General features: G+C 39.8%; 1 protein-coding gene across 5 annotated transcripts in view; it reads left to right on the top strand.

Moving 5' to 3' along the window:
• Positions 1-1,411: 1,411 nt before the first annotated feature.
• The window catches only part of ANO10 (anoctamin 10), a 217,970-nt gene continuing 193,670 nt past the window's right edge, over positions 1,412-25,711 (top strand). The window contains exons 1-4 of one of the 5 annotated variants that reach the window (XM_058556041.1): positions 1,412-1,500; positions 10,470-10,622; positions 17,282-17,479; positions 18,978-19,112. In XM_058556041.1, the coding sequence (XP_058412024.1) occupies positions 10,484-10,622; positions 17,282-17,479; positions 18,978-19,112 (472 nt within the window). In that variant the 5' untranslated portion in view covers positions 1,412-1,500; positions 10,470-10,483. Of the gene's footprint in view, positions 1,501-1,961; positions 2,064-3,857; positions 3,939-10,469; positions 10,623-17,281; positions 17,480-18,977; positions 19,113-25,711 lie in introns of those variants that run through there. The other 4 variants (XM_058556033.1, XM_058556024.1, XR_009222230.1 and 1 more) reach the window with 4 other exon arrangements.

Below are 25,711 nucleotides of genomic sequence, written 5' to 3'. Positions count from 1 at the left end.
CTCTCTTCTGTCTTGAACCTGGAAGACCCAGAGAAGGGGAAGGGGCATGGAAAAGCAGAGCAGGCTTCTCTGGCATGGCAGGACTCTGAGGCATCCCTCTGGGTTGAGCTGGATGTATGGAGGGACAAAGAGTTCATTCATGGTTTTCTTTCATTCCACTGAGTGTTATGGCTTGCCTACTGTGGATCTAACGCTGTGCTAGGCACTGGGGATATATCAGTGGACAAAACTGACAAAAATCTCTGCCCTTGTGAAGCTTACATTCTAGAGAGAGACTGACAATAAACATAATAATATAAAACGTTAGAAGATGATAAGCGCTGTGGAAAAACGAAACAGGAGAGCAGGTAAGGGAGATACTGGGGTGGGGAAGAGAGCAGGTATTAAATAGGAAAGTCAGAAAGGGCCTCAGGAGGAAAGTGGGATTCGATTTCCTTGAGGCAGATGAGGAAGTAAACCATCTCCACAATTAACAAAGAGCTTTCTAGGCAGAGGGAACAGTCGGGACAGCAAAGACCCGGAGGTGGGAAGTGAGAGGGTGTCTGATGAGTTCTAGGAAGAGCTAGGAGATCAGTGCGGCTGGCGCGGAGAAAAGGGGAGAGTAAAAGAGGTTTTCAGACAGGTAAGGGGAGGCAGGGCTGGAGATCCTATAGACCCTGGTAAGGAATTTGGCTTTATTGAATGTGGGGTTTTAATAATAAATAGGATTTGGGTTTTTCACTACCTGAAAGTGAGTTACAACTAAAATGGGACTTGCTCTTATATTTGGAAGTGATAACGAAAATTGTATTCTGAACCTTAAGGGATGGAAAAGAGGGAAATGTGAAGAGGCATAGTCTTTTCCCAGCCGCTCTACGAGGTCCCACCCCTTCTCGGTGCAACAGCCCAGCGAGGCCCCGCCTCTCCTGCTGCGGCCCCGCCCCTATCGGAGTGACAGCTCAGCGAGGCCCCGCCTCTCCCCCGGATCCCAGCCCCTCTCGGAGTGACAGCTCAGCGAGGCCCCGCCTCTCCCCCGGATCCCAGCCCCTCTCGGAGTGACAGCCTAGCGAGGCCCCGCCTCTCCTGCTGCGGCCCCGCCCCACTCGGAGTGACAGCTCGGCGAGGCCCCGCCTCTCCCTTGGGTCCCAGCCCCTCTCGGAGTGACGGCTCAGCGAGGCCCCGCCTCTCCCCCGGGTCCCAGCCCCTCTGGGAGTGACAGCCCATCAGGCACGCCTCTCCCTTCTCCAGCTCCGCTCCCAATCCAGGCGACCGCCCAGCTAGGCCCGTTTCTCGTTTCTCCGGAGCCGTCGCCGTCGCGCCCCGTGCATGTTTAGCTAGGCCCCGCCTCCCCCACCGCGGCCCCGCCCCCGCCCGCGCGTTACCACGTTTTCACGCCCCGCGCACGGCCGCGCCCGCCCCACAGGCCCCGGTCCGCCCCCTGTTGTGCCCCGCCTTGCCGGGCCTCCGGGTCTCGCTGGCTCTCCGGCCCGCCCCCGAAGACGTGGAGCGCCGCGGTGGCCGGTGAGTGGGGCGGGGGGCCTCGGACCCCTTCGCTCTCCGCGGTGCAGAGCCCCGGCTCGTGCGGGTGGCTGAGCCTGGGCTGCGGCAGGACGCCTCCCGGGACTCCTCCCGGCCGCCGCCCTTCCTTCCCAGGGTACCTCCTGGTGCTAGCAATCCCAGGAATGGGGAAGTGTGACCTGATGGGCGCAGAGGTTGGGGGGTGTTCAGGTGGGGGAGGGAGGAGTGAAGGTGATGAGGGGAGTGGTAGTCGCAGGTGGGGCCTGGGGAGAGCCGAGGTTTGGGGAGGGGATGTGGTCTGGGGGTGGAGGGTTGAGTAATGGGAGAGACGTGGTGAGGCCGAAACCTGGGGCTGGTGGAGTCAGGATTGGAGAGTTGGGGAGAGCTTCAGAGCTATGGGGAAGGAGGTCATGAATGGGGGTGGAGGAGTCGGCGAAGCATAGTGAACGGCGTTTTTTGGAAGGACCAGCACACAGAGGCCCGTGATTCACGCTTCCCCGGACAGTCCGCGGAGCAGGGAGGGTTAGGGTATCTCAGAACGAGTGTGGCCGGAGCGAGCTTGCAGGGTAATGCTCTCTTTCACATCAGGGTGGTTGGGTTTCCAGTCTTTTGACTGGGACACGTCGTACAGTTTAAATAATAGATGCAAGTCAGGGCCAGTGCCTGGGACACTGGAGAAAGGTGGCTGGAATGGGGTTTGCCTCCTATAGGCTGCTTCTAATTTTCCTGGTGCCTTCACAGCGCCAGCGTTGGTGTGCGCTGTCTTCTGTAAAGCCCTGTTCCAAGCAGCCGAGACAGGATATGGAGGTGCCAGACTTAAAAAGTATAGTTGAGATAGTTGAGATTTATTCAGACTCAAAACAGTTGTATCACATTCCCTTAAATCCTGCAGCGTTTTAATTTTTAAAAATCTAATCCTATGGGATTTAAAAAATTTAAATATTATCTGGCTTCTTTCAATTTAAATTCACACTAACCTAGAGGACTAGATATTTTCTAAGGGCCCATTCTGTGAGTATGATAAACAGTTTTAAATTAACTGTGGAAGGTGGATCATATCTATTCTGACCAGCTGTAGCTGAAAGAATTGTAGAATTGCAGATGAAGAATGAAGTTTAAAAGATCTAAAATAATGGAAAGGGATAGAAAAGGCCTGGTAAATTGGAGTGTGTGTGCACTTAAAAAAAACCCAGTCAAACTTTTTTTTCCATTGTAGAAAACTTGGAAGATAGAAAAGTATAAGGTTGAAAATTAAAACCCCATGTAATTTCACCAATCCTGCTAACATTTTGATGCAATTCTTTTTAATTCCCTTTGTAATTTTTATGTATTTAAATGTACGTATTACATAATTGGGGTCCTATTGTTATATTACTTTGTATTTTGCATTTTCCCCCACTTAACATTTTCTCACTTAGCATTTTCCTGGATCATTAAAAATTCTCCTTAAACATCTTTTTAAATGGTTGTATAATAGTTCATCACATAATAGTTCATTCTTTTATCACCTATTAGAGTTTCAGCTGTGTGTCAAGTCCTGTGCTTGGAGGTGAGATTGCATGTCGCTCCAGGTAGATACACTTCTCAAGGGTTTAAATGACAGCTGTAGGAGACTTTATTAGCCTGTCCTCATCTGCTGCACGTTTAAAATGTTTCTAGTTTTTTGCTTTTATAAACAATAAAACTTTGGTTTTTGAGGGTTATCCGCTCAGAATAAGTGTAGTGTCATGTGAGTCAAAAGCTATTATTTTTAGTATATATAGGTTTTTGTGTGTATGTGTTAGGGGAGAATAGGGAATTTTTTTGGACGGGAATCTTTTTTTAACTTTTTATTTTGAAATAATTTTAGGTTTACAAAAAAGTTGCAAAACTAGTACAGCGTTCCCATTTGCCCTTCCTAGCTTCCCCAAATGTTAGCATCTTAAATAACCATGATGTAATTTTTGAAACCAGGAAATTTACATTAATACAGTTCTATTAAGTAACTTATGGACCTTATTTGAATTTCACCAATTGTCCTGCTAATGTCCAAGTTCCAATCCAAGATCCTACATTGCATTTAGTTGTCATATGACCTCCTTTGATCTTGGCGCCATCCTACATAGGATGACCTGGTGCAGACCTGTGAAGTAAACAAACCTGTTAGAAAGCATACATCTTCCCTAAATTCATATCCAAAACTCTGTGTCTTGGAAGAGCATATTTATCTTCCTTTCTTGTATAAGTAGACTACTGTTGGATTAAATTATGTAACCAATAAATTACCTTTTTATTTCTGTTGTATATCATTTCTAAATCATCAAAGAATTACAGAATAGAAGGAGCAATCCAAGTAATCCATGCTTATTATTCTTTTATTAGGCAATGAATTGGCAATGGGAATATCTCAAAAGCAGAAAACCAAATGCCGATTCCCGTCTCTGCATATTTTGGAGGAAAGGGTAATGACCTTCTTTAGTGTAACCAACTTGTCCCAGTTTTAAAACTGAAAGTCTGTGTCCTGGGAACCCCCTCAGTCCAGGGCAACCTCTCAGCCCCGATAGCATTTCTACTAAGAAATCACGGTACATTTCAGATATTATTCCAGCCGAAAGAAGCATTACCCCAGTATCTGGGGTAATGAGAGTAGACAGAAAGTATGGGTGAGAGGAGGAAATATTCTTGTTTCGCCTCACTGGTCAGTCTGTGGCAAGACTCAGTTGGGTGATTCTGTGCAGAAGTGGCCTTCCGTCAGTGCAGCATCTAATCAGGCCTGGGCCTGGGCCTCGGCTGCTGTGGCCAGGCTGTCTTCAGTATGTCGTGTCTCATCTCTCCTACACCTTCCTGTGAGTCCTGAGACCATGAGGTTCCCAGATACATTCCTCAGGGAACGGGCCTCACCAGCTTCCCCACATGGTCAGTGTCACTGAGAAACTCTCTAGTGGGGTAGACGTGTGCGGCGCTGATTTTCCACTCTCAGATCTGCGCACATCCTATGTGACTCTGAGAGTCAGCTGTCCTGGGTCTCAGGGAGGGGGGGTATGTCCCACAATTGCCTGTCAGAGGTTTAGAGGATGCCTCTAAGTTGTCCTATGCCTCAGAGCCTCCTGAGGTGTCCTGTCCCTCTTCCTTCCAGCCCTGGCCGTTAAAATTGCAGCTTTTCTCCTGAGGAAATCCCTCTCGTCTTCCAGCGTGATTGGTGTGGCCCTTCATTTTTCTCTTGCTGGGGACGTGTCCCTGTTCTGCTTCATGACTGAGAGTAATTCTGTAATTTTGGTTCATGTTTCTCCTTGAGTCTGAAATAAGGCGATTCCTAAAGATATCCCTGTTTCCTTCTTAGCCTTTGGATTTATAATCGCATTAACTGTTTTTTCGTTACCCAAACTCAGGAAGAGAATAAAGCGTCCATTATTCTTTTCTTGGTCTTGGGTAAAATAGGCACATTACCCCTGTCCCCACAATGGTTGAACTCACAGTGTGTTTCTCTTCATATGTGCGTTTCAACCACCATTGTCAAGATTTACCTTTTGTGGGCAGGTGATTCCATAGTTTATGTAAAAGCCACATGAATCTAATTTCTTTGTAGGTCTCTCTTTGGCCCTGTATGCAGTTCAACACATGATAAAGAAGAACAGAATTTGGGATGGCTATCTACTAATCCTGTGCCCCAAGGCTTATGTAGAACCTGGCTGCTCTGTGCCTTATAGTCATTTCTGGCTGCTGTCCTGGCTGACAGTCTGCATGAAAGAGGGAAATTGGCTGTGGTAGCAGAAGTCATTCTACCCTGCAGTGCCCAATAAGTCTATATATGTTGAATCATTGCATGTTTTTAGATTGGCCACAACTGGAACCGTAAGGGCCTCTTCTGTACCTACACTTAAAGTTCTCATGTTCCCCCGTCTGCTATTTTGGTCCCACGTACTAGTGTTAAGTGTACATGGTAATGGCGGAACAACCTCCCGTTAAGATCCTCTGGTAAAAGTAGATAGCAGAACTCAGCTGAAGCCAAGGCTGCCATCAGGCTTCTTAATTTCACCATGTTACACTTGGTATTCATGCCATTGGGCCAGCCAATGGGGAGAAGTGGGATTAGGGTAGGCCTGGATTCCACTGACCAGTGAACTGCAAGATTGAAAATCTGCCTTACCTGCACCCTGTTGCATGCAGAATACAGAAAGAGGCAGGAATCCCCCAAGGAGAGGGCAGCCCCAGAGGTGTTACTGTACAGTGACAGAAATTCCATGAGCAGGGGGCACAGATAGAAGGGCACAGGATGACAGGGACAGGAAGAAGAGAGCACAGTGGTGTAAGAAGGTTTAGATAACCTGAAAGTACACTGTGCCCCAGTGGATGGCACAAGTGTGGAGCAGAGTTGGTCCTTATAGGACTGTGTCACCAGTAGTAGTGTTGGAACTTCCAAGAGCATCTTAGGTGCTGGAGCCTTGAGGGGGTCAAGGCTTACCACGCGCCACTGAAAAGGCTTAGCAGGCAGTCTTCGCTCACGCCGCACGGTTCACCTTGCTCAGAGCAGAATCCAAACTGCACTGGCGCTTGTGTTATTCTGTGTGACTTGTATTGAGCTAAAGCATGCAGCTACACAGCTGTGGCAAGGCCAGTGTTGCTGATGATGAGGCTATAAAACTGATTTTAACTTTATTGGCTGATAAGTTCGCAAAAAGGGAAAAAAAGGTCTTTTTCATATGGCATGATGTCATTCAAAGAACACTGGATATCAGTGCTATCTCTGTCACACTAGTGTCACTTGGAGTCTTCTTAACATGTATGGTGTACAAAGTTGGTATGTTTTTATTCTGGGGAATATAGCAAAATATTATCTTGTATTAATAGAAAAAGTATCATTTGGCCTTTACTACAGTGTCTATTTTACACTTATTGTTGAAAATGTGGGGCTTCTATATTTGTAAAATAATATACAAATTTTCTAATTATTAATAATATCTGCTCATTAAAATTCAAATAAAAAAGATATAAAGTAGAAAATAAAAATCATTCTAAATCCTACTACCTAGAAATGGCAATTTGGAGAAATATATCTGACTAATCATTGAGGGAATTTTTCTTAAGGCGCATACAGTATAGACTGATACGTGCGTATGTGCATGCATGGTTAAGGGTTTGAACTCTGGCAGCAGGCTTCCTGGTTTTGAATCCCAGCTCCCCGACTAGCTGCTGCGTGACATTGACAAGCTGCTTAACCTCTTTCACCTCAGTTTTCTCATCTGTAAAATGAAAGTGTTCAAGTTCCTTCTTCATGGGGTTAGTGTGAGAGTTAAATGAGTTAATTCACATAAAAATGTGTAGCCCAGTGCTTTGCATGTAGTAAGTCCTTAGCAGATGTTAGCTAATATTAGTGTCATTTTGATATCACTGTGGATTATATACATTCATAAATGGGGTCATACTTTGCTTTTTTTTTTTTTTTTTTTGGTGAGAAAGGTTAGCCCTGAGCTAACATCTGTTGCCAATCCTCCTCTTTTTGCTGAGAAAGATTGGCCCTGGGCTGATATCTGTACCCATCTTCCTCTACTTTTTTATGTGTGGGTTGCCTGCCACAGCATGGCTTGATAAGCGGGGCGTAGGTCGGTGCCTGGGGCCTGAACCTGTGAACCTGGGGCACCAAAGCAGAGATCGCGAACTTAAACACTACACCACCAGGCTGGCCTCCATACTTTCCATTTTTTACCTCACAGTGTGTTGTGAAGTGTTCTCCATGTTAATACAGTTGGATCTGTATTCTAGTATTAATGCTTCTATTATAAAGTTGTACCATACTGTATTTAGCCATTCTCCTGTCGTTGGAGTTTCAGGTTGTAAGTTGTTTCTTTGCCGTAAGTAAGTAAATAAATAAATAAAGCTGTAATGAACTTCTGTGTACATATTTGGTTTAATTATCTTCTTGGGATAATTTCCAAAAATAAGTAAGAAAGAAAAAAGAGGGGCCGGTCCAGTGGTGTAGTGGTTAAGTTCACGCTTCGGCAGCCTGGAGGTCACTGGTTTGGATCCTGGATGCGGAGCTACGTACCGCTCATCAAGCCATGCTGTCGCAGTGTCCCATATACAAATGGAGGAAGATGGGCACAGATGTTAGCTCTGGGATACTCTTCCTCAGCAAAAAGAGGAAGATTGGCAACAGATGTTAGCTCAGGGTCAATCTTCCTCACCAAAAGAAAAAAAAGGAAACTGTAATGTTCTTCTTCTATATGCATATTTGATTTTATTATCTTCCTGGCATAAATTCCTAGAAATAGCATTGTTGTGTTGAATGGTATGAGTTTTTAATGTTATTTTTCATATCGCCACTCTGCTTTCTGGAAGGGGGGGGGTATCAAAATTACAACATCTGTCGGTGGTGTATGAAAATGCCTGATTTCCTACACCTGTGCCAGAACTGGGTTCTGTCCATCTTTCAACTTTGGCAAATCTGCGAAGGGAAAAGTATCTCGTTGTTACATTGCATTTCTTTTATTAGTAACTTCAAACATCTCAAATGTGTGCCAGCCACTTTTATTTCTTCTTTTGTGACTTGTAATTTTAGTTTTTTGTATTTTTTTTTTGTTGACTTGTAAGAACTCTTTGTATATCAGAGATAGTGACACTTTTGTTTGTAATATATTGGAAATCTTGTTATGGTTGTGCCTTGAGTAATGAAAGATATGTAGTGTCTCAAATGAGAGTGAATCAGTGAGCAAATATTTATTGTGAGTTTCTAGATAGTGCTCATATACATGTTTGGAACTGAAACCTGCTTGTAGTGTCTCAGAGAGATTGTTTTTTGACCTGGTAATTATAAATAAGGTGGGCCTTTCATTGCTCACATTAGGCAATGCATAAATGCTAACAAACTGTGACCTTTGATGCATATCCACATATGCCCTGCTGAACACTTTATTATTCCCTTAACCTAACCATTCTTTCCCTCTTTGCTATTTCTTCACTCACAGTCATTCTTCCCATGTCCCAGGTTGGAAACCTTGGAGTCATCCATGTATCTTTTCCAAGTTGAAGGCTGCCTGGTTCTCAGCCTCCTTTCCCAGAAAGTTAATTCCCCATCCTCAGGCTCCCCCTACCTCTTGGATTATTGCTCTTGTACTTAGCCCGTGTATGAGAATGATTTGATTAACACCTGCTTCTGCTATTAGAATCGAGCTCCTCAAAAGCAAGATGTAGGCCTTATTTACTTTTGTACTTTCAGATTCTGTCATGACTTGGCTCATAGTAAGCACACAATAAATGTTTGTTGTCTCTGATATTTCCATATAAAAGATGATGATGCTAAGCCTCTGTAGTCTACTGGTAGATTAACATTTTTTCCCAACTTTTTGTTATGAATAAATTTCTGAAGTTCAGGGCAGTTGAAAGAATACCATGAAGACCACCCATATTCTTGCCTCTTGAATTTACCTATTGAGAGACATATCACTCTGACACATAGCTAATCGTCTGCTCAGAAACCTACAGTGACTGCTTACTGGCCATCGGGTCAGATGTAAACTGTAGTGTTTGTCATCCTTAAATGGTCACAGCTTACAAAATTTTGCCCCTCTGCTCTGGTCAGGCCAGTCTTATTGTTCTTCTCTTATGCTAACTTTATTCTTGCTTCATTGATTTTACACATGTTATTTCCCTGTGTAGAACATGCTCTCCCTTTGCTTGATCCAAAACTTTCACACATTGAGTGTTCTGAGTTCCCATAGCTCTAATTGCTATCTGTTATCATTCTTTCATTCTGTGTAATTCCTGACCACATTATTAGCTATTTGGAGGTGAGTACCAGGTCCTATTTTGATCTGATTTCCTTCATAGAGCCTAGCATGCTGACATTTGATTTGGCTGGTATCTTTAACTAGCATTCCTGATCTATTTGTAGTATAATTTGAATCCAGCATTGACTTATAATACCTGTGTTGCCCTAAACAAAACTTATACTCTATTAGAGAAAAACAAAAGCTGACCAGTCCAAGCCAGACAGCCTGGATCTGTTTGATCCCCTTGCCACGAGATTTCCCCTAAAGGAAGGAAAGACATTCTACGGTTTTGAACACCCCTTTTGTGATTGTTCCCAAGAATTGGCTTGCTCTCGTACTTTGGAGTCATTAAAACTTACATCAAGTACTAAGTTAGAACAAATAAGTCTAAAGTCTGAAAATTGCCCCTGGTGAGAATCACTGGGTTAGAGAGAGTCACTTGAGAAACATTTTAGAGGGAGGCCATTAGGCCTTAGTAATTGATGCTGTTTGTGGGTCTCCAACATTTTTCAAGCTTGGTAACAGAGATAAAGATGATATCCCTGAGAAAGAGAAACTAGGAAAGAAAGCTGGTGCTGGGAGATCAACTCCATACTGAAACAAGAAATTGGACTATGCCAATTCCCTGCTCATAATGAATTGGTGACTCCCGTTGTTCACTGGACAAAGCCCAGTTCCCTTGTACCCAGGGGCCCTAGTTAGATTCTAGCTCATTCCCATCCTCCCTTCCCCCACACATAGTTAATGCTTCAGCCATATCAAATTACTTGTATTTCTCTGAGCCTATTGGCTATTTTCCATCATTATTTTGTAGGGGAATACTATTTCCTCTATTTAGAATGCCATCCATTGTCTCTCTGGCAAACTCCTATTCATTCTCCTAAATCCTCTTCAGGTGTCACATCTTTTATAAATACTTTCTTACTCCTCTTGTGTGAGAGCATATTTGACACTGTTGTCCTTCACCTACCTGAGTGTCTTTCCTGCTGTGTTCTAAGCTACTTACAGAAAAGGATGGTGTTCCATTGGTTTTATTACAGGGCCTGGCCAGCACATGTGCTTTGAACCATTGGTTGAGCCTGTCTTATAACCCATCTGGATCCTGAGAAATTTTCCTTTATCTTGGAAGCCAGAATTAGGTGTAATTAAGAGAAATATAAATATAGTCTAGATATTTCTCTTTTCCATAATAACCCATGTTTGCTTTTTATTTTTTTAAATTTTCAGCAAGTTTGTCAAAGATGAAAGTGACCTTATCAGCTTTGGATACTTTCGAGAGTTCTTTCACGCCTTTGGTGGTCATAGAACTTGCTCAGGATGTCAAAGAAGAAACCAAAGAATGGCTGAAAAATAGAATTATCACTAAAAAGAAAGATGGAGGTGAGTAAAGTAAATAATACTCAGACTTAGTCATGCTCAGTGACTAAAAATGTATTTTCAAATGTGTTTTACAGTTTTTTTATTGATGTATTTTTAAAATTAATTTCCATTTCTTGGATCTTTATTATTTATCTAGGACTTGAAAGGAAGTCTGAAATCAAGATTAGACTGTAAGCAATGTGAGTGATTTTGTTCACAGCTATAAACCCTGTGCCTAGCACAGAGCCTGGTGCATAGTAGGTGTTTAATAAATATTTATCAAATGAATGGACAAGTATCTACTGAGTATTCTTTGTGTGTCAGTTATGGTGCTAAGGAAGAGATAAATCTAGTCTCTGCCAGCAAGGATGTTACCATCAGGGTAAGGAGACTGAATGCCAGTTCCTAGAAATTGAAGTAACAGAAAAAAACAAAAATGAAAGCTGTCACAAAGCAGTACATGATACTTTTAAATGCATCGTTTGCATACTTGCTGTGAAAATAAAGAGAAGGAAGAGGTGATGCTTTAGTGATGCTTTTTGGCTGGTAAGGGATGATTTTATAGAAGAAGCCAAAGTTTAGCCCTCTCCTGAAGAGTGAAAAGGGTCTAGATTTGGGTGAGAGGGTAGGAGACATTTTACATGAGCAGACACTTCATAAAACTACATAAAACAACACCTAAAACTTCACTAAGTCTCCAAACACTGGACCAAACTCAGACTCTTTTTAGAAAAGATTTTGGCTGTAAACTGAAATACTTTCTTAAAAATAGAACTTTGAATCAAAGTGGAATTTTTAATGTTTTTCAAAGAATTGAGCCAAAAGAAACTAAAAAACAAGTGCACCTGCTGCTGAAATCTGAGATGTTTTACTGGATTGGAGTTCCTTCTTTAAAATTCCTGTGATGTAAGAACATTTGCAGTATCTTAGACTGAGAGACTCCAGTGTATCCCAGTCTTCTCCTCTGCTCATTGTGTGGCTTTAGCAGGGACACACAAGGATGGGGAGGGGATGGGCATGTTCCTATATTATTGGGACAATCATAAAGGAACATTCCAAAAAAGTATTCTGCATCTTTCAGGTAAAGGTAGTGGATTTAACATGCATGTTTATTTTTACTCTCTTCCAAACTTCTATTAAAAATACAATAAAATGATTTTTTTTTTAAAGACATAAATCTACATTGACAAAGAAGAAAGGAGAAGATATAACAGCAGGACCATTTGAGAGCTAGAAAACAGATGGATGAGTAGTAAATAGACTTAAGAAAGCCAAAGCTGAAGCTTTGCAAGGGAAAAAATTGAGATGTGATTTGGTTTACACTGCAAAATACTCCTAAAGACTCAGGAATTAGTGACACTAGGGGGAGGTGGAAATAAAAATGGTACTAAGAAAAAAAAGAATTGGCTGAGATCATTTTAAGAAACAGTTAGATCCTTCCGTGTTCTACTACCCCAGCAGAAGACTCTGCTTATTATTATTTGCGAGGGTCAGATACATGGGTTTTGGCATAGGGGCTCTGTGCACAGTTGAAAACAGAGATTCTGTAGTGAAAATAGGGTAATAACTGAATATCGTTACCCCTATCCTCCACCCCACCAGTCTTATACCTAATTTAGTTTCCAAAATTTTAGCAGCTAGATTCAAATCATCTAGGAAGGAGATTGGATAATCTTGCTTTGGGGATTCTGACCAACTCAAGACAGAATAACCAAAGGTGCAGAAATCAGAGAGTTGCTCATGGAAAATGACCTGGCCAGACTACCTTGCATTAAAGGCCATCTTTGATGAAAGCCTTCAGAACTTCTGTTTAGCCTCTTAGAACCCCTTTCTTAAACATGAGCATACAACAGAAGATCACCAAGCATCTGAAGAAAACCCCTAACATGAAACAGAAAGCTAAAACCAAACAAGATAAAAGCAGCAAACTACTCATGAGAAAACCAAAAGAGAGTTAAAACTCACTTCTCAGAGTTATGAGAAGATAGAACATTTGTACATCAAGAGTAGGATATTATAAAATAATCATTTAGGCAAAAAAGCAGCTCTTATAAAGTGAAAATATGAAAGCAACGTTTAAAAACTGAGTAAAAGGGTTGGAAGATAATTTTGACAAAAACCTCCCAGAAAGTAGAGCAAAAAGATAAAGAACTGGAAAATATGAGAGAAAAAAATAAGGAAAATAGAGAACTAGTCCAGAAGGTACATGTCTGAATAAAAGGAGTTCTAGAAAGGGAACAAGAAAAAGGAGAGGAAAGAATCATCCAGGAAAAACTCAAAGCTGATGCCGTGCTTTTTCAGATTGAAAGGGCCCACTCAGTATCCAGCATGGTGGATGGAAATGGCATATGATTAGAGACTTTTGGAACTCTGGGGACGGAGAATATACTACGCACTTCCAGAAAAAAGAAAATAAGTCAAATATAAAGGATCAGATTTCTTAACAGAAACCTTGGAAGCTAGAAGGCAGTGGTGTAATATCTTCGTTTCTGAAGGAAAATGATTTCAATCTAGAATTTTGAACCTATCCCGCTGCCAACAAGATGTGAGGGCAGAGCGAAGAGAGATTTCACTAACAAGATGATGTTGATAGGATGTCTCTCATGTCAGTGTGTTGAGGGAAAACTTAAACAGTTGGCAGAAAGCTTAGGGGATTGAATTATTGATAAATTCATGATAAGCAAATGATAAGAGTTAACTTTTGGGGAAAAGGAAAGTTGTAGGAAAGGAAAATCATAGCATTATGTAAGGCTCAACTATAAATAACATGTCATAATAATGAAAGGGATGATATAACTGTATTGTGAGAATGGGGTGATGGGAGTGGTGGATGGAAATGGTGAAGGTGGGCAGAAAAGAGAGCTAAATCGTCATTTGCCAAGGCTTAAAACTGAAAAATCAAGAAATAGCTCTATAGGCATGTTGTTTGGTGACATGACAACAAATAAAGAAAATTGTTATTCCTGAACAATTAGAACGTTGTTGCCTCTGGGGAAGGTAAATTGGGTGAAGGGAGATGGGGACTGCTCTTTTTTCTTTTTAAAGTCATAATAGTTTATAGCAGTGAACTTTTAGTTGTACATTATTGTCTGTCGGTCACCATATAAATGCATCGCTTCACCTCTTGTGCCCACCCTGCAACCCCCTTCCACCTGGTAACCACCAAGCTGTTCTCTCTGTCCGTGTGTTAGTTTGTCTTCCACATATGAGTGAAATCGTGCAGTGTTTGTCTTTCTCTGTCTGGCTTATTTTGCTTAACATTATACCCTCCAGGTCCGTCCATGTTGTTGCAAATAGGACGATTTTGTCTTTTTTTATGGCTGAGTAGTATTCCATTGTGTGTGTGTATATATATATATATATATAAAGAAGATGTGGTGTATGTGTATATATATATATATATATATATATACACATACACCACATCTTCTTTATCCAGTCATCAGTCGAGGGACACTTAGGTTGCTTCCACTTCTTGGCTATAGTGAATAATGCTGCAATGAACATAGGGGTGCATAAGCCTCTTTGGATTGTTGATTTCAGGGTCATTGGATAGATTCTCAGTAGTGGGATAGCTGGATCATAGGGTATTTCTATTTTTAATTTTTTGAGGAATCTCCATACTGTTTTCCATAGAGGCTGTACCAGTTTGCATTCCCGCCAGCAGTGAATGAGGGTTCCCTTTTCTCCACAACCTCTCCAACATTTGTTGTTTTTTGTCTTGGTGATTATAGCCATTCTCACAGGTGTAAGGTGATATCTTAGTGTAGTTTTGATTTGCATTTCCCTGATGATTAGTGATGTTGAACATCTTTTCATGTGCCTATTGGCCGTCTGTATATCTTCCTTGGAAAAATGTCTGTTCATATCCTCTGTCCATTTTTTGATCGGGTTGTTTGTTTTTTTGTTGTTCAATTGTGTGTGTTCTTTATATATTATGGAGATTAACCCCTTGTCGAATATATGCTTTGCAAATACTTTCTCCCAGCTGATGGGTTGTCTTTTCTTTTTTTTTTATAATTTTATTTATTTATTTATTTTTTCCCCCAAAGCCCCAGTAGATAGTTGTATGTCATAGCTGCACATCCTTCTAGTTGCTGTATGTGGGACACGGCCTCAGCATGGCCGGAGAAGCGGTGGGTCAGTGCACGCCCGGGATCCGAACTCGGGCCGCCAGCAGCAGAGCGCGCTCGCTTAACCGCTAAGTCACGGGGCCGGCCCTGGGTTGTCTTTTCGTTTTGATTCTTGTTTCATTTGCCTTGCAGAAGCTCTTTAGTCTGATGAGGGACTGCTCTTTTTCAGAACAAGATATTGACAAATGGTTTTCTGTGAAGGTTATACCAATTTATACTCCCCTAGAAGTGTCTGGCAGTGCCTTTCCCCACACACTCACTGTGTCAGTTTGGGTCTTCCAAGCAAGAGGTGCAGAGATGGGATTTGATGCACAGAGGTTTATTGAGGGAAACATTTGTAGAAAGATAAAGGAGAAGGGAGCAGGAGTAGACATAGAGAACCTTCAGACTTTGGTACAGGTCTGACACTTGTGAAAGGAGAGAGGGAAGGAAGGAGGCTTGAATAGGAAGAGCCTCAGACTATAGCACAGTTCCAAGAAAGTATTAGCTAGACCCAACATTGCCCTTTATTTTTATTTATTTATTTTTAAAGATTTTATTTATTTTCCCCCCAAAGCCCCAGTGGATAGTTGTATGTCATAGCTGCACATGCCCCAGTGGATAGTTGTATGTCATAGCTGCACATCCTTCTAGTTGCCGTATGTGGGACGCGGCCTCAGCATGGCTGGAGAAGCAGTGTGTTGGTGCGTGCCCGGGATCCGAACCCGGGCCACCAGCAGTGGAGCACGAGCACTTAACCGCTAAGCCACAGGGCCGGCCCCCCAACATTGCCATTTAAAGGAAACCTATGTTAAGCAGGAATGGCATTATTCCAGTGTCCCCTGCATGCTCAGCCAATGGCTGGGAGCGGCTAGGGGAGCGTGGTCTAGGTGTGAAGGTGCTGTATTCAAAGGTGGGCAGCAGGAGGCTATCAACTCTGTTCCTCGCATCAGATTCTTTTTTTTTTGTCCTGTGTTTTCGTATATTTTATTTCATTTAATCTTTTTTCTTTTATTGCCATAACATTGGTTTATAACATTGTATAAATTTCAGGTGTACATCGTTATACTTCTGTTTCTGCATAGATTGCATCAGATTCTCTTGAAGGGACTTCTGGGTGGAGTGGTGCACTTCCATAGCTACTATACCCACCAACCTATTTATTATCAAACTTTTGATCTTTGCAGTGTGAGAAGTGAAAAATAGCATATTGATGTCATTTTTGCATTTATCTTAATATCATGGAAGTTAAGCTTTATATTTAAGAGCTGTTTGTATTTTCTGTACAGTCATGCATCACTTCATGATGGGGGTACGTTCTGAGAAATGCATCATTAGGCAATTTTGTTGTTGTGTGAACATCAGAGTATACTTACACAAACCTAGGTGGTGGTATAGCCTATTACACACCTAGGCTATCTGGTACTAATCTTATGGGACCAGTGTCGTGCATGCGGTCTGTCGTAAACCGAAACTTTGTTATGCAGCGCATCACTTGAATATATCTTTTATTCAAGTCTTTAATACCTCTGTTGTAAATTACCTAAATAATAGTGCCATAGTACATTAATCTTAATATATTAATCCATTTGGTAAGTGAAATATAAATTCTGCTCATTATCCTGTTACCATCTAATTAGTGTTTTCGTAATTCTTGTGAACCCTCTGTAGAGGGTAAATAGTAAAGAAGTAAATGTACCTGAAAAAGTTTGATGTAAGTAGAAATAAAAAATTAGAAAAAAATCCTTTTTCTCCATAATCTTTTAAGTAATTATTACATGTAGAATATCAGATTACAACATCTACTCTTTTTTTTATTGAAGAATAATTAACAAAATATCCTAGTAGTTTCAGGTGTACATTATAGTGATTTAGTATTTATATACATTACGAAATGATCACCCCGATAAGTCTAGTTACCATCTGTCACCATACAAAGTTATTACAATATTATTGACTATATTCCCTCCGCTGTATGTTAACATCTCCATGACTTCCAGTTATTTATTTTATAACTGGAAATTTGTACCCTTAATCCCCAACAACATCTACTCTCAACGTTTTGGGAACCTATTTGAGAAAAATATCATTAAACCTAATTGAATGTCGACATTTATGGGAAAAGTCATACAGTTGTACTCCAATGTATTGTGTTATATTTGTGGCATTTTTACTGGGATATTTTATTTCAAGTTAATTTTCTTAAATTTTGGTCTGTTATTTTTATATTAAGAAACTATATCCTTTTGATCCATATTTTTACTTAGTGCAGTTTTATGCCTAGAGCTAGTAAATATTGGATACTTGTCTCATATCTACTTCTAATTTGAGTAACTGGCAAGCTGCTTATTGCATTTTCCAGTTTTGGCATTTATTTCAAAAAGCTATAAAAAACTGCCATCTCCGACTTACTTATAGTTCTTACTTATTTGGAAGAGGGATTTAAATTGTTATTGTAATTTATTTTCCTTCTACCAAACTAGAAACTAATTTATTTAGAAGGTTTTTATTTTTGAAATTTTTGTGTTTGTCTCTTTCTAAGATTGTCCTTATCTTTTGTTTTTAAAGGTGCCCAGCTGTTGTTTAGACCGTTGTTAAATAAGTATGAGAAAGAAACACTAGAAAATCAGAATCTATATCTTGTTGGTGCCTCCAAGATTAGATTGTTACTGGGGGCAGAAGCAGTGGGGTTGGTGAAGGAGTGCAATGATAACACCATGAGAGCCTTTACCTACGGAACGCGGCATAACTTCAAAGGGTTTGATGGTGAGTCCCAAGATTGTTTCTCTCAGAATCAATGTATCAAAAAGGAGTTTTTGATGAATAGATCGGGGGTCAGCAAACTTGTTCAGTAAAGAGCCAGATAGTAAATATTTTAGGCTGCGTGGGCCATGCCATCTCTCATAGTTATTCAACACTGCCATTGTAGAGCAAAAGCAGCCTTAGACCATGAGAAATGAATGGGTGAAGCTGTGTTCCACTAACATTTTACTTGTAAAACCAGGCGGTGGTCCAAATCTGGCCCACGGGCCTCACTTTGCCGCTCCGGGAATAGAGGAACATAAATTAGGATGACACATGTAATTTATTTGTATTCTGTTCACACTCTCGGAATGGTGAATGTTCACTGGCTTAATATAGAAAATCTTATAATAAGAAATTCAGTAGTAGTTCAGTATCCTAGAATTCCCGTTTCCTGATAGGGTAACTGGTTCTGTTCTGGCCCCAAAGGAGGTTCCAGAAGAGAACGGTTTCTGGAAAGAACTGAGAAAGCTAGGGTGGTTATGATATCAGAATGGAAGTTTGGCTTCAGAATCAAACTGGTTCCTTCCCGGGCTTTCAGAGTTAGAAGATGTGATTAGGCTTCTTCAGATTCGCTCACTCTGGATTTTTATATCTTAGAGAATAAATGATCAAGAATAAATGAAATTCACCTCATTTAAAAGGATTCACCTGTGAAAAAACAGCATTATTTTCTTGTCAGACTTCTCCCTCGTTTAGGAGAGGCATGTTCAACTCCAGAAGGGAATGGCCTGGGCTTGAGAGTTTGAAGGAGGAGAATTTGCCACATAGGAAAACTTCTATTCCATCCCTAGTTAAAAATATTGTTAGGGGGCCGGCCCCGTGGCTTGGCGGTTGAGTGCGCGCGCTCCGCTGCTGGCGGCCCGGGTTTGATCCCGGGCGCGCAGACGCACCGCTTCCCCGGCCATGCTGAGGCCACGTCCCACATGCAGCAACTAGAAGGATGTGCAGCTGTGACATACAACTATCTACTGGGGCTTTGGGGGAAAAAAAGGAGGAGGATTGGCAATAGATGTTAGCTCAGAGCCAGTTTTCCTCAGCAAAAAGAGGAGGATTAGCATGGATGTCAGGTCAGGGCTGATCTTCCTCACAAAAAAAAAAAAAGGTAGAGATTAACATTAAAAAATATATATATTGTTAGAATTAAAGAACATATTGCCTTCTGCTCATTGGTATTAAATGAGATCAAACAAGTGGCTGCCATTTGGATGTTTGTACCATATTATATAATAACTAGTACGATGATTGAAGAATTATATTATGTGAAGGCATAACAGAATATTTTTATTCTTATATCTAGGGAGCTTTATGTTCTGTTTAATTTAGCAGTTGTATACTTTGCTTACTCCTTATGTTAATTATTGTTTACGTCATATTTTTATAATCCCAGGTTATTTGAATATTAATAATTTTATTTTAGCTATTACTGAGAAAATAACTGGAAATTTTTGTTTCATTTTAGATGACAATGATGATTTCCTCACAATGGCAGAACGTCAATTCATTATCAAACATGAACTTGAAAATCTCAGAGCCAGAGATGAAAAAATGATCCCTGGTTACCCCCAGGCAAAGTTGTATCCAGGAAAATCATTATGTAAGTCATTATATCAACCAACTTCATGAATACACATTCTAATGCAATTACTTTTTCTTAGTAAACCAATTACAGAGGCTTTATTATTTTTCTTACTGAAAAATCTACACAACTTTACAATAACTTATTTTTTCAGGAATCTATCTTTTGCCTTTAGAGCTTCATTATATTACACCTTTAGATCTATATATTTGTTCACTATATGTATGGTTCACTACTTCTTATTTATCAAGGTTCCACAGCGTTCGGTTAGCTTAAAATTTAGTGTGAACACATATACATATTATTAATTTAAAATGAGCAAAGTTTACTTTATGCCCCAAAATTGTACTATAATGAAAACCTATGGAGGAACAAAAATGGGAGACATGGTCTTTTTCTGGAGCATTCTTCCCATCTCCTCTTTTTTTTTTTATTGTGAAATTTTTGTTGTATGTTATTGTTTGTCAGTCACCATATAAAGGCATCCCTCCACCCCTTGTGTCCACCCCTCACCGTCCTTGCCCCTGGTTCTATCTGTCCTTGTGTTGGTTTATCTTCCACATAAGAGTGAAATCATGCAGTGTTTGTCTTTCTCTTTCTGGCTTATTTTGCTTAATATAATACCCTCCAGGTCCATCCATGTTGTTGCAAATGGGATGATTTTGTCTTTTTATTATGGCTGAGTAGTATTCCATGGTATATAAATACCACCTGTTCTTTATCCAATCATCAGTCGAGGGACACTGGGGTTGCTTCCATGTCTTGGCTATAGTGAATAATGCTGCAATGAACATAGGGGTACATAAGCCTCATTAGATTGTTGATTTCAGGTTCGTTGGGTAGATACCCGGTAATGGGATAGCTGGATCATTAAGGTATTTCTATTTTTAATTTTTTGAGGAATATCCGTAGTGGTTTCCATAGAGGCTGTGCCAGTTTGCATTCCCACCAGCAGTGGATTAGGGTTCCCATTTCTCCACAGCCTCTCCAGGTTTTGTTGTTTTTTGTCTTAGTGATTATAGCCATTCTAATGGGTATAAGATGATATCTTAGTGTGGTTTTGACTTGCATTTCCCTGATGATTAGTGATGTTGAGCATCTTTTCATGTGCCTATTGGTCATCTATATATTCTTTGGAGAAGTGTCTGTTCATTTCCTCTGCCCACTTTTTGATCAGGTTGTTTGTTTTTTTGTTGTTCAGTTGTGTGAGTTCTTTATATATTATGGAGATTAATCCCTTGTCGGATATATGGTTTGCAAATATTTTTTCCCAGCTGGTGGGTTGCCTGTTCATTTTGATCTTGGTTTTGTTTGCCTTGTAGAAGAAGCTCTTTGATCTGATGAAGTCCCACTTGTTTATTTTTTCTTTTGTTTCCCCTGTCTGAGTAGACATGGAATTCGAAACGGTCCCATCTTCTCTTGTCTCACTGAGTATGAATACTTGCAAACATGGAAAGGCGTAAGATTTTGCGAAGTAACATAATACCTGAATGCAAATTAACACTTTGCAACTTTTTGATTTTGTGTGATTCCATTTGAATGAGATTACTTGTTTGCAGAATGAGGGTGTTTACTCCAGTGTGTAATTCAAAGTTTGCCTCAAACCTAGATAGTGGCAAGGGCTCAGAGCATTTTTGCTGCCTAAGATACACTTTAAACATATAAGCTTCTGTGTCTCCTAGTCTGGTTTCCTTTTAATAGTCGGTGTGATACTACCTTCCAGTCTCCACTCAGGAGGACAGATGCCCAAGAACCAGTCTATATTCAAATTTTCCCAGTAGTTACCAAATATATTTTAGAGCTGATTTGTTCAAACCAAGATCCAGTCAAAGATAACCCATTTTTGTTTGGTTATTTTATCTCTTAAGTTTCTCTCTCGTTCTTTTTTATTATGATAAAGTATACATAGAATAAAATTTACCATTTTAAAGATTTTCAAATGTACAGTTAAGGGGTGTTAAGTACATTCATAATGTTGTACAACCATCACTGCCATCCATCTCCGTAGCTCCTTTCATCTTGTAAAACTGAAACCCTGTATTCATTAAACAATAACTTCCCCCTCCCTCCTTCCCCCGGCCCCTGGCAACGGCCATTCTACTTTCTGTCTTTATGATTTTGATTACTCTAAGTATCTCAAATAAGTGGAACCATACAGTATTTCTCTCTTTGTGACTGGCTTATTTCACTTAGCATAATGTCCTCAAGGTTATTCTACGTTGGAATTTCCTTCCTTTTTAAGGCTGAATAATACTCCATTGTATGCATATACCATGTTTTGCTTATTCATTCATCCATCAATGGACACGTTGGTTGCCTTAACCTTTTGGCTATTGTGAATAATGCTGCTATGAACATGAGTATACAAATATACCTATGGTCTTTGAGACCGAGCTTTCAATTCTTTTGGGTATATACTCAGAAGTGAAATTGCTGGGTCATGTGGTAATTCTATTTTTAATTATTTGAGGACCCTCCATTACTGTTTTCCACAGTGACTGTACCATTTTACATTCCCACCAACAGTGCACAAGCATTCCAATTTCTCCACATCCTCACCAACACTTGTTATTCTCTGATTTCTTGATAGTAGCCCTCCTAATGAATATGAGGTGGTATCTCATTGTGGTTTTGATTTGAATTTCCCTAATGATCAGTGATGTTGAGCATTTTATCATATGCTTATTGGCCATTTATATATCTTCTTTGGAGAAGTGTTTATGTTCTTTGCCCGTTTTTGTGTTGGGTTGTTTTTTTTGTTGTTGAGTTTTATTCTTTATGTATTCTGGATATTAGTCCATCAGATATATGATTTGCCAATATTTTCTCTTATTCTGTGGGTTGCCTTTTTACTTTGTTGATACTTTTAATGCACAAAATTTTAAAATTTTCATGAGGTGCAACTTATCTGTTTTTTCTTTTATTGCTTGTACCTTTGGTGTCATACCCAAGAAATCATTGCCAGATCCAATATCATGAAGCTTTTCCTCTATGTTTTCTTCTAGGAGTTTTATAGTGTCCGGTCTTATGTTTAGGTCTTTAATCCATTTTGAGTTAATTTTTGTATATGGTGTTAGATAAGGATCCAACTTTATTCTTTTGCATGTGGATATCCAGTTTTCCCAGCACCATTTGTTGAAAAGACTGTTCTTTCCCCATTGAATGGCCTTGGTACCCTTGTCAAAAATCATTTGATCGTATATGTGAGGGTTTGTTTCTTGGTTCTCTATTCTATTCTGTTGGTCTATGTGTCTGTCTGTATGCCAGTACCACACTGTTTTGATTACTGTGGCTTTGGGGTAAGTTTTGAAATCAGGAAGTTTTGTTCTTGTTTTTCAAGATTTTTTTGGCTATTTGAGGTTCCATGAAATTACATGTGAATTTTAAGATTGGTTTTCTATTTCTACAAAAGACATTCATGGGATTTTGATAGGAATTGCATTGAATCTGCAGATTGCTTTGAGTAGTATTGACATATTAACAGTATTAAGTCTCATGAACATGGGATGTGTTTTATTTATGTTGTCTTTAATTTCTTTTAGCAATGCTTTGTAATTTTCATTATATAAGTCTTTTACTCCATTAGTTAATTCCTAAGTATTTTATTCTTTATGATGCTGTTGTTAATGGAATTGTTTTCATAATTACCTTTCCAGATAGTTCATTATTAGTGTATAGAAGTGCAACTGATTTTTGTATGTTGACTCTATATCCTGCTACTTTACGATTCCTTTATTATCTCTGATAGTATTTTTGTGGAAAATTAAGGGTTTTCTATATATAAGATAATATCATCTATGAACAGAGATAATTTTACTTCTTCCTCTCCAATTTGGATGCCTTTTATTTCTTTTTCTTGCCTAATTTCTCGGGCTAGAACTTCCAGTACTATGTTGAATAGAAGTGGTGAAAGTGGGCATATTTGTCTTATTCCTGATCTTAGAGGAAAAGGTTTTCTTCTTTCACCATTCAATATGATGTTTTTTGGGGGATTTTCATAGATGGATTTTATTATGTTGAGGTAATTTCCTTCTATTCGTAGTTTGTTGAGTGTTTTTGTCATGAAAGAGTGTTGAATTTTGTCAAATGCTTTTTCTGCATCAATTGAGATGATCATGTGTTTTTTTTTCTTTCATTGTGTTCATATGGTGTATTACAGGCATACCTCGGAGATATTGCAGTTTTGGTTCCAGACTACCGCAATAAAGTGACTATTGCAAAAAGCGAGTCACACGAAATTTTTGGTTTCCCAGTGCAGATAAAAGTTATGTTTACATTATACGGTAGTCTATTAAGTGTGCAGTAGCATTATGACTAAAAAGACAATGTACATACTTTAATTAAAAAATACTTTATTACTAAAAAATGCTAACCATTTTATGAGCCTGCAGTGAGTTGTAATCGTTTCACTGGTGGAAGGTCTTGTAAGAAATGCGAATCTGCAAAGCACAATAAAGGGAAGCACAATAAAATGAGGTATGCCTATACATAGATGAATGTTCATATGTTGAAGTGTCTTTGCATTCTAGGAGTAAATCCCACTTGTCATAGTGTGTGATTCTTTTAATCTGTTGCTAAATTCAATTTGCTAGTATTTTGTTGAGTATTTTTGCATCAGTGTTCATAAGGGATATTCGTCTGTAGTTTCCTTGTAATGTTTTTGTCTGACTTTGTATCAGGGTATGCTGGCCTTATAGAATGAGTTAATAAGTGTTCCTTTCTCTTCAATTTTTGGGAAAAGTTTGAGAAGGATTGGTGTTAGTTCTTCTTTAAATATTTGTTAAAATTCACCAGTGAAGGCATCAGGTCCATGGTTTTTCTTTGTCAGGAGATTTTTGGTTACTGATTCAATCTCTTTACTAACTATAGGTCTATTCAGATTTTCTATTTCTGCTTGATTTAATCTTGGTAGATTTTGTGTTTTTAGGAATTTGTCCATTTCATCTAGGTTATCCAATTTGTTGGCATACAATGGTTTATAGCACTCTTTTATAATCCATTTTATTTCTGCAGAATTGGTGGTAATGTCCCCATTTCCATTTCTGATCTTAGTAATTTAAGTCTTCTCTCTTTTCTTCTCAGTTCATCTATGTAAAGATTTGTCAATTTTGTTGGTCTTTTCAAAGAACTACCCTTTGGTTTCTTTAATTTTCTCTGTTGTCTTTCTATTCTCTATTTTGTTTATCTCTTCTCTAATTTTTATTATTTCTTTCCTTCTGCTAGCTTTGGATTTAGTTCTTCTTTTTCTAGTTCCTTAATTGTAAAGTTAGGTTGTTCATTTCAGGTCTTTCTTTTTTTTCTTTTTTTTAAATATTTATTTGTTTATTTATTTTGTGAGGAAGATCAGCCCTGAGCTAACATCCGTGCTAATCCTCCTCTTTTTGCTGAGGAAGACCAGCTCTGAGCTAACGTCTATTGCCAATCTTCCTCCTTTTTTTCCCCAAAGCCCCCCAGTAGATAGTTGTACGTCATAGTTGCACCTCCTTCTAGTTGCTGTATGTGGGACGCGGCCTCAGCATGGCCGGACAAGTGGTGCGTCGGTGCGCTTCCAGGATCCGAACTCCGGGCCGCCAGTAGCAGAGCGCGGGCACTTAACCGCTAAGCCACCGGGCCAGCCCTCTTGTTTTTCAATATAAGCATTTATAGATATGAATTGTCCCCTTAGCACTGCTTTCTCTGTCTCTCATAAGCTTTGGTATTTTGTGTTTTTGTTTTCATTCATCTCTAAGTATTTTCTGATTTCCCTTGCAATTTCTTCTTTGATCCATTGGTTGTTTAAGATTGTGTTGTTGGGGCCGGCCTGGTGGCGTAGTGGTTGAGTTTGCAGACTCTGCTTCAGTGGCCCGGGGGTTCACGGGTTCGCATCCCGGGTGCGGACCTGCACACAGCTTATCGGGCCATGCTGTGGCAGGCATCCCACATATAAAGTAGAGGAAGATGGGCATGGATGTTAGCACAGGGCCAATCTTCCTCACCAAAAAGAGGAGGATTGGCAATGGACGTTGGCTCAGGGATAATCTTCCTCACCAAAAAAAAAAAAAAAAACAGATTGTGTTGTTAATTTCCACACATTTGTGAATTTTCCAGTTTTCCTTCTGTTATTGATTTTTAACTTCATCCCATTGTGGTCAGAGGATACTTTTTATGATATATGTCTTTTTAAATCTGTTAAGACTTAATTTGTGTCCTAACATATGATCTATCCTGGAAAATGTCCCATGTGCACCTGAGAAGAATGTGTTCTTGGTTCTTTATTGTCTGACTTAGATGTAAACTGGATTTTTAGTCTCCCCTGTCTGTGAGTTATGCTGTAGGCATATGTTATAGATGTTTTTACTTGCTCTCCTTGTTGATCTGGCTTTTAGAAGGTGTCAGGAAATTTGAATGTAGGTATTTATTATTCTTGTTTGTCTACATTCCCATTTATCTGTATCTTGATATTGATTATTTTGTGGCAGTTTTTTGTTGGACATATGTTATTTCAATATATAGGTTCAAGATTACCATGATTTCAGAAAAATTTTCTTCACTTACCTGTTAAGAGTTATTTGATTGTATTTGCTCTGTTCCCGTCTTTAGGTGTGCCAGTTGTATATATGTGGGCTCTTACATATTTT

Source organism: Diceros bicornis, chromosome 2 (genome assembly GCF_020826845.1).
Source record: "Diceros bicornis minor isolate mBicDic1 chromosome 2, mDicBic1.mat.cur, whole genome shotgun sequence".
Lineage (NCBI taxonomy): Eukaryota > Metazoa > Chordata > Mammalia > Perissodactyla > Rhinocerotidae > Diceros > Diceros bicornis.
Note: the sequence above shows the minus strand (reverse complement) of the source record. Positions and strands in the feature narration are given on the sequence as shown.